General features: G+C 45.4%; 1 protein-coding gene across 1 annotated transcript; it reads right to left on the bottom strand.

Moving 5' to 3' along the window:
- Window positions 1-655: 655 nt before the first annotated feature.
- Window positions 656-4,680, bottom strand: LOC124673148 (proteasome subunit beta type-3-like). The gene is made up of 7 exons (XM_047209279.1): window positions 4,585-4,680; window positions 4,332-4,513; window positions 4,137-4,244; window positions 3,002-3,091; window positions 1,321-1,405; window positions 1,058-1,152; window positions 656-845 (listed from the first exon to the last, which is right to left on the bottom strand). Exons 1-7 carry the CDS (start codon window positions 4,588-4,590, stop codon window positions 797-799), a joined length of 615 nt encoding a protein of 204 aa, XP_047065235.1. The 5' UTR covers window positions 4,591-4,680; the 3' UTR covers window positions 656-796.
- Window positions 4,681-9,177: the final 4,497 nt, after the last annotated feature.

The raw sequence follows: 9,177 nt of genomic DNA, 5'->3' as shown, positions 1-9,177 counted from the left end.
TGAGGATTTGAGTAGGAAGTTATGTAAATCATAGCTTTGTGCCTTTAATGACGACAGTTGGGGGCACTTTCAAGGCTGCTGACACATCGATCAGGTTCTCAGTTTGCTAAATAGTCTTCAGAATTTTAGGTCCCGAATGGTAGTGATGTACTCCGCTGAAACATCTTGGTTTGCTGAATCATGCCTTTCCTATTTGTTGATGTTAAAACTTTCAGCTGTTAGTGTTCCGAGGTTACTGCTGATCTGGGAGCAAGAATTCAAGAAGAGCCCAAAAAATTCATAAAATACAGAGGTTTACTTCTTTCCTAACTCAATTTCTTGCCATCCTAGCCATACTAATTCTTGGCATCTTCAGCTGTAAATGCATCATATCTGAAAGTTCGATTTTAAATGGGTGCTCTTAGTTTTCGATACATTGTCTAAAACGAATATCATAGCTCATTATAGTACAACCGGAACACCTAAAGCGTGTTATTGAGCCTGAACTTTTTGTTGCCTATTTTATTGTTTGTTAACTCGATTTTACCTATTTTTACAGCTATTTTTTTAGAACAGATTATAAAATATGAAGTGAGCCAATACCGTTTGTTTCAAAGTTACGGAACAGATCTCGCAACACAGACGTCTCACCATAGATCGAAAGGGTAAAGTCAATGAAAAAACAAGTGCTTCTTCTAAGGGTAAATATAACATCATCACAATATTAGTTCAGAATTTAGGCACAACCCTGATAGATAATGCTGCCGTGAACCAGAAACAGCAAGCAATGAAAGCATGGGACTGCGGCTGAAGAACTCTAGTCCATCCTGCCCTTGAGCACCCGCTCTGTAACTTCGGTCGGCGTCCTGCAAACCAAAAGGATAAACAAGAACTAGATCAATAGTCAGTTAAGGGGAGCCTGGAGATGACTCAGCTGTGGATGCAATACAGCTTCGAGCTTTCTATGACATACATTTTTGTCTATTGTTTCCTAATGATTTGTTTATAGACAAGGAAAGTAACACGTCAACACTAAATAGTTCATAGAGCTGACAGCGGAAGCAAGTAGTCAACTTACACAACCAGAACGTAGCCTCCCCACCCGCTGAGGCAATCACGATCAACTGATGACAGCAGTGCTTGTGATATGGTCTCGAAGAGTTCATCGGGTTCCTTTGTCATGGAAAATAACATGGGTGTCAGGTAACTTGTAACATACGAGATAACGGTAAAAGACTGACAACCTAAAGTGCAAGGCAGTCATCGCCGATGAAACTGTATAAAATGAGGCAGACCCAAGACAGAAATGTTAGTCAAGCATGTAATCGCACAAAGACGTACCATGTTTGGTTTGTACATGGATTCACAAGCACCATATAAAGACTCTGATGCTGTCCCTGAGACAACGAAGTCCTTCGCCAGTTCCCTGCATATGAACAAATATCTCCAATTAGCTCACTAAAAGATGACTAGATGATACATAAATGCATGATGGAACTGACAGGTCATAGATAAATATCCAGACAGAACCATAATAGTTAAGTGGAGGCTAGCTCGTTAAATGATACAGTCCTCGATGATGGATCAGCGAGTACTCCACGATCAACGGCTAGCTAACGTTATGGGCCATTAGTGGTGGTTCATTGCCTATAGTGTTGTAATCCAGATTACTGATTCAGTACATATGAAATGAGAAGGGAAAATGACTGTCAATTTCAAAAAAAGAAACGAAAAGGCTAGCAAATCTGGGCAGCCTAGACACATCTGTATGACGGAAAAATTGTGTGAGATATGTTTCAAATGGTGAATCAAATGCAGCAATGGAATATCCAGAAATATATTTTTCGATCATGCAATGCTCTCTGAAAACAAAGTTTCACAAATATTTTAGAGCATTTGTTATTAACGGAGCAGTGCATAGACACAAACTATATCCTTGACGCGCTTGACAGCAAATCAACTCCAGACATCAGTGAGATGTAGGGCAATTTGTTAATGATGATTAGCCATTTTCAAAATGTCACCTTGGTCTAACTGGATATATGTAATCTAACACAAATGTTAAGGGAACTGGACGTGGTATATACCCCAGACGAACAATATGAACTATATAAAAGCAACTCAGGAGAGCAGCAATGAGCAGATAATCAACTCCCACCATGAGAGAAACAGGGGGCAGTTTGTTAATGATGATTTTACTCATTTTTAAAATTTATAGCATGGTTCAAAAAAGCGTACGCCTAGGCGCGCTTAAGCGCGCTTAAGCGCTGAGCGGCGGCCTTACGCTTCGCTTATGGCCTGAGCGCGCAATTAAGCGACCTTGTGTGCTCATGCTAGAATCTGGTCAAGGAAACGGGGTAGCGAAGGAGGGGTGGATGCAGGGAAGGTGGGGCGAAGCCGTGGAGGGAGGGCGGAGGCAGGGAACCGATGGAATAGGAGCTGCAGGAAGGCCATTGCGGCTGTTGATGCGTGATTCGAAGGGAGCAGGTGAGGGAAAGAGAGTAGATGGACGGTTCAGATTAGAAAATATAGATGGTTCAGATTGAGCTGAGTAGGCTAGGGTTTTGTATGGGCCTTACTGGGCTACTATTGTCTCGCTGGGCCAGCATTAAAGGAAGATTGGAGCTTGTATGCGCTAAAAATGCAACCGACTGCACTTAAGCAGCACTTCCGTACGATTTTGGCCTGAGCGCTTAAGCGGCGCTTAAGCAGCACTTCCTCTAGGCGGTGCCTCATCGCTCGCTTAACGCTCAGCGGTTTTTTGAACCTTGATTTATAGGTCACTTGGTTCAAGATGATAGACATATATGTAATCTAGAAAAATGTAAAGGGACATCCCCCTATCTCTGATTGTGGAATCTGACTTAGAAAATAAGAACCAAAACAGGAATAGTAATCCATAGAATAAACAACAACAACAACAATGAGAATCAGATAACCCACTAGAATACCATGTATATGAAATACATCGAAAAGAAAACTCTGTGGTAAAATCAAAAGAACACACGAAACTGATACTTACTTTGCACCAATGCAGTCCATGGTGCAAATAAATGGCACATCGTCCTGTCCAAGTCCAGCAATAATTGGCTGGCAGAAGTATGGTCCAAATCTGGAGTGTTTCATTAACACAAAAGGTTAGATAGACCTTTCTCCTTATCGAAACATATAGAATGATGAAGAAACATGTTTAGCATAGATAATTACTGAGGTCATTACTTAGTGCAAAGGCTAATAACATAATGCCAGAGGTCATAAATATTCATAGCTAGAAAGCTTACAGACGCATGCTTATGAATCAGAAATTCCAGTTCATGTATTGCCCGGTCAATGACAAAGCTTTAACAAGCTCTGTACCTATGGTTCTGATCCAAGACCTATGTCCAGATTAAACTCTGGACCCTGATTCTACTCCAAAGATTTCCTGATTTATGTTATAAGTTATCTTTGGATTTTACAGATCATTAGCTTAATCCGTACTCCTAACAGTAAATACAAACAGAGCGTACAATTAATGTGGCCCTCAGATAATAAGCTGATAGAGTACATCCTAATTACCCCTTAAGTGGAAGAGGGCAAAGGGGGGAATATAAAATGTACAGCACTGTACATCCAAACGTAGCTCTTCAGTAATACGTTGCCCAAAAAATCAACACACCACAAAATATTGGATACTGTTGAGCAGGCAACAAGCTAAAAACAGTGTCTAAAGATTAATACATGCTTCTTTCTGGCACTAAATAACCAATCAATAATCAAGGTAATGGTACGAGCTTTGTTGTTGCCTTCTTACTTCCTAGTATACCTAAAAGGGTTATACAGGAAGTAAATTTAGACTGACTATAAGCTCCTCTATGGTGCTAATTGCTTATTGCAAAAGTTCACACTGAAACATAAACTAGCTACCCCTGCCTCTAATCACTCTTAAGTTGATATAGGAATCTCTTACGCCACCCTGAAAGGATGAAGCTCTTATGCAAAAAGTCATAGGAACACATAGTTGCACCCTATATATGACACTACTAGACGCTTAGCATGCCCTGATTTGCATCTTTCCGCACAACACTAGACCCCAACCAACTGGATTCAAATTTGCATCCAACTAGTCTGCTACTTTCGCAGGGCGATTCAGGTTGTACAAGTAAAAAAGAGGTCACCTCTTCTCGTAGAGCATCGAGGAGACGAGGCTGGCGAAGGTCTCGGGCTTCATGTCCCGCTCCTCCCGCAGCTGGTAGAGCTTGTGCTTGAACACCAGCCGCTGGTACCTGCACAAAACAAACCCTAAGACGACCGCCGGGAGGAGAGGAATCGGAGGCGAGAGGAGCGGGGGGCGGGGGGATCGATCTGCTCACAGCGTCTGGGCGTCGGAGGCGAGGCCGGAGAGGCCGATGTAGAGCTTGGGGTGGATCTCGAAGACGCGCTGGAAGTCGGTGGCGACGGTCTGCAGCTGCACGCCGAGGCGGCGGTCGCTGGCGATCGCGAAGCAGTTCTTGCCCACCATGGCCACCACGGCGGACCCGTTGTACTCGAAGATCTGCGGGGGAAGGAGGACGTCAGGGTGAGGCGGATCGGGATCTGTGGGTAGGGGAGGGGCCGGGGACTCACCGACATGGCCGCCGGAGCTCGGAGGTCGCGGAGACGGAGGCGGCGAGCTGGATTGGGGAGGAACGAGGAGGGTTCTCCAGGTGAAGTGGGCTTATGCGCGGCCTGGTTGGGCTTCTTGCGGAGCAAGAAGATGGCTCGGTGTTCGACTCGGGTGCGGCTTCTGACTGATGGACCCGGTGTTTCGGCCACGTCAGGGAAGTTTATGCACGTGTGTCAAGACACAAGAGGCTTGCAGGAAAGATGTCGAGTGAGGATTTGATGTGCTCCAGCCTCGGTGGACAATTGTTCGTTACCCGACAATAACATAGCCGCTGAAGAACATGCACGAGGTGATGACATGCTGCGTGATCATGGACAACATGATCGTTGAGAACGAGCGTCATGATGGTCGTAATGAGCACCACTGGGATTCCCAAGGTGAGCTGGTTGCGCCAATCCCTGGGGCGTTATCCTGTGCGGACTATCTGCATATGAATGCAGAAGTCACTGACGAGGTCGTGTGCACATGCCTATAAACAGATCTGATTGAGCATCAGTGGGCATTGGCTGGGCATGAAGACAATGCCTAGAAGAATACCATCTTATTTTCATGTAGAGTTTTAAAAAATTGGATGTAATAACTAAGACTTCGTTGAAACTGTTTGTTTTGTTGTTCTCAAACGTTCCAATTCATGCCAACGCGCAAATGCGTCGGGCCGATAGACGCACCCCCATGCGCAAACGAACGTGCAGACAAAAACAGTCATCCAAACTTAATAAAACCTCAAATATCATAGTTTGTACATCCAAACAGGAATTGGAATTGGATATACATTTTGATTCCAACAACAAATTCCAAGCGCGCTGGTGTCTATGCACTCTTCTATTTTTGTAGATAGTGTTGGGTCTCCAAGTGCAGAGGTTTGTAGAACAACAGCAAGTTTCCTTTAAGTTGGTCACCCAAAGTTTATCGAACTCAGGGAGGTAGAGGTCAAAGATATCTCTCTCAAGCAATCCTGCAATTACGATACAAGAAGTCTCTTGTGTCCCCAACACACCCAATACATTAAGGGTGTGTTTGGTTGAGCTGTGGCTTATCTGAAAGCAGCTGTGGGCTGTGTGTTGTGGCAAAGAAGTTGTGGCTGTGTTTTGTGAGAAAGCTGTAAAAGCGATTTGGCAAGTAGTCATATCGAACCGTGGTTCGTGGATCGTAAATGTCTGATATACCCCTAAAGACTCGAGAAACTATTTATTAGTATTTAGCGATAATAATTTTATAAGAGATTGATTTAGATATACATAATGGGATTGCAGTTAATTAATATATTAGATCAAGATGATGACGTTGGATGTACAAAAATAGCTATCGCTTTGGAGTTTGGACCAACAAATCAACATGCCACTATTTTCGAAAGCGAAGGGACCAACAACGTTTCAGGGCATAGCTCGTTTGGCAGTCTGCCGTCGTGGGGGAGGTCGCTCGGCTCGCTGGTCGGTCGTCCTGGATGAGGTTGCTCGGTAGCCGGCCAGTGCAGCCTGCGGATAAGGCTTGGAGAGAGAGGCAGCCGGCGGGGACGTCCTGGACAAGGTCGCTCGGGGGCCAGTCAGGGAAGCTGCTAGGGAGGCGGGGAGAGAGGGGCGGCCTGGGAGAGGGTTGGCCGGCGGGGAAGGGGTGGCCACATGGGAGCTCGCCGGGGAGCAGGGATGCGAGAGAAATTAAGGATTAGGGGCAGGAGATGAGATTGGGGAACGAGGTCACGTCTCCGATGGCAGATGGTGGGTAATTTCCAGTCGGTTTCAAGGGCAAAGAGGGAAACAGTCCAACGCGTGCACAACCAAAGCCAAAAAGCACCTCCGCGCGAGCAAAGCTCGCGACACTCGTTTCCACGCGGCTTTACTGGTAAGCGTGTTCGGTGGAATTCTCGTTTGGTTGGGCTTACGGCTTATAAGCTGAGAAAGCCACAGCAAAAGCCCAACCAAACACACCCTAATTAGGTGTATAGGTGCACTAGTTCGGCGAAGAGATAGTGAAATGCAAGTAATATGGATGATTATGAGTGGTAATTGCAATCTGAAATAAAAATGGCAGCAAGCAAACATGTAGCAGAACTGGTTGTAAACGGTGTTTCGATGCTTAGAAATAAGGCTTAGGGATCATACTTTCACTAGTGGACACTCTCAACAATGATACGATAATTGAATACATAGATATTATCACTTCACTATGTTACTCCGAACCACTCTCCGATTTGATAATAAACACAAATTCATTGCATAGGTCTGCATAAGCATTCCTTAAAGTTCACATTCCCAGTCTATGGACACCCCATGTTGTCACTTTGAGCATACAAAGATGGTACTAACTAGTCACCACAATTCATAAGTATTTCTATAAATTAAACATAAGAAACAAACATGGTGTGCACACTGTCTGACATAGGCATCCCCAATGGGCCTGCCAAAGATGGTACCCGGGGTTTGCTAAGGGCCCAGGATTCGAAGAATAAGAAGACTCGGAAGCTTATTTAGTGTTAAGGAAAGATAGTTTGTATTAGGAAAGATAGAGATTTGTAATCTTACGGGTTGGGTACGAAACCCTCCCAAACTCTGTAACTTGTGTATTACGAAACCCTCGGCTCCACCCTCTATAAGGGGGAGTCGAGGGACAAAGAAAGGATCGAATCTACTGTCAAGATAACCCTAGTTTTACAATCGTCGAATACTTTTCGACTGAAACCTTCGAGATCTACTTGCCCTCTACTTCTAGCAAAACCCTAGTCTACAATCCGTAGGCATTGACAAATTAAACCTTTGTCATTGGCGCCGTCTCGTGGGAATTAGAGGTTGCAAGGAGCCGATCTCGATGGCACGTCCGGAATCGTCGACTTCATCGGTGGCGAGCAATGCGATGGATCGAGGTAACCGAGGGAAAAACTGATCTAGTCGATTTTATTCCTCACCCGCCCTCCCGTGTGGATGCATGTGCCTATCTGGAGGAGCCCATCGTCATGACGTTCGGAGAATTCCGATTTGGCGTCAACAAGGACGGATCTTACCGTCTCGAAGTTCCGATCTCGTCGGAATTTTCAGCGGTCGATTCTGACTTTTCGTCGACTGACGAGGAGTTTTCTTCACCACGCTTCGTCGATACCAAGGTGAACGGAAAGCTCGTCAAGATCTTCAGCGACACATCTTTCGAGTCGTCTGCGGACTCCTTTATAAGCAGCGATTCCGACAGCGTCGACAGCTTCAACTTCATCGACAAATCTCGCTCGCCATTGGAAAGGTCTTCACCAATCTATACGATGGTGTCACCAATCTCGATAAAAATCAATGCTCAAAATATCATCGGATCTATGCGATCGAAGAGGCAGGCCGATCGAGCCGTAAACATCAGAGGCTTTCGACGATTTGGGAAATCCATACGTCGATCCCGCTGATCTTAGAAGAGGCCTAGGCACTAAATACGTCGGGTCCTCGCCTCGAGAAAGAGTACAACTCCCGCAAGCAGCGTGGGATAGGGCTGCAAGAGCCATGGATGGTTCGGAACCAATGACCACCATCGCTACTGCACAAGAGCTACAAGCATATCAATATAGACTTGCTCGAGTAAGTCGAGAGCTGGAAAAAGCAGACAAGCATCCTTGAATAGGAGAAAAGAGGCGGCTTCCGCGTCCGAGCAGGCGTCGAGCAGAGCTTAGTCGACAATCAGAAACTTCGGCGGATAGCCATAGAGAGGCTCGAAGAAGAGCAAGATCTCGGCTGCAAAACATACCCGAAGAAGAGAGAGGAAACCTAATTCAAAATCTCGACATGTCCTTCATGACGATCGATGAAAGGGGAAACATCATCCCAAAAACACCAGAAGCAGGTTACATGGCGACACAAGCTTACATCCTCGCGTCCAGACCACCTCCTGGGGACCCGAGAGAACCATTGTTCAATATGGCAATGGCTGGAGTAGGAGTTATGGGAACAGCGTTCGCAGCTACGCCTCCCGAGGGAAACCCCAGGCAAAACAGTCCACGACCCACTGCAGCGGTCCAAGATCCACCAAGAACAAGTGGTGCAAGAGATACATCAGTTCAAGTAAGGGTGGATAGAGCGCGACAAGAAAGAAGAGAATGTCAGCATTCACCAGAAGTCGCCGACGAAGATATGTGTGGACTCCCGTGCTTTACGAGAAGAGTTCGAAAGACTCGAGTACCAAGAGGGTTCAAGTTACCCGAAAATTTCAAGAAATTCGACGGCCTGCAGGATCCTGAGGATTGGCTCGTGGACTATCTCGAGATGGTGAAGCTGGTAGGAGGAACCAGAGCAACAGCTATGCAAAGTATCCAAGTTCACTTGAGTGGTGTGATACGTCTCCAACGTATCGATAATTTCTTATGTTCCATGCTACTTTATTGATGATACCTACATGTTTTATGCACATTATATGTCATATTTATGCATTTTCTGGAACTAACCTATTAACAAGATGCCGAAGAGCCGCTTGTCGTTGTTCTGCTGTTTTTGGTTTCGTAAATCCTAGTAAGGAAATATTCTCGGAATTGGACGAAACTTTCGCCAAGGGTCCTATTTTTGCACGAAGCTTCCGTAAGACCGAAGAGT

Source organism: Lolium rigidum, chromosome 1 (assembly GCF_022539505.1).
Source record: "Lolium rigidum isolate FL_2022 chromosome 1, APGP_CSIRO_Lrig_0.1, whole genome shotgun sequence".
Taxonomy (NCBI): Eukaryota; Viridiplantae; Streptophyta; class Magnoliopsida; order Poales; family Poaceae; genus Lolium; species Lolium rigidum.
This window is presented reverse-complemented; position numbering and strand designations above follow the sequence as displayed.

Excerpts from the sequence above, each read along its gene's own strand:
- LOC124673148 (XM_047209279.1), bottom strand. Across the intron at positions 4,245-4,331 it reads GCCTCCGACGCCCAGACGCT|GTACCAGCGGCTGGTGTTCA; the intron begins GTGAGCAGATCG and ends TGTTTTGTGCAG. Across the intron at positions 3,092-4,136 it reads TCGATGCTCTACGAGAAGAG|ATTTGGACCATACTTCTGCC; the intron begins GTGACCTCTTTT and ends GAAACACTCCAG.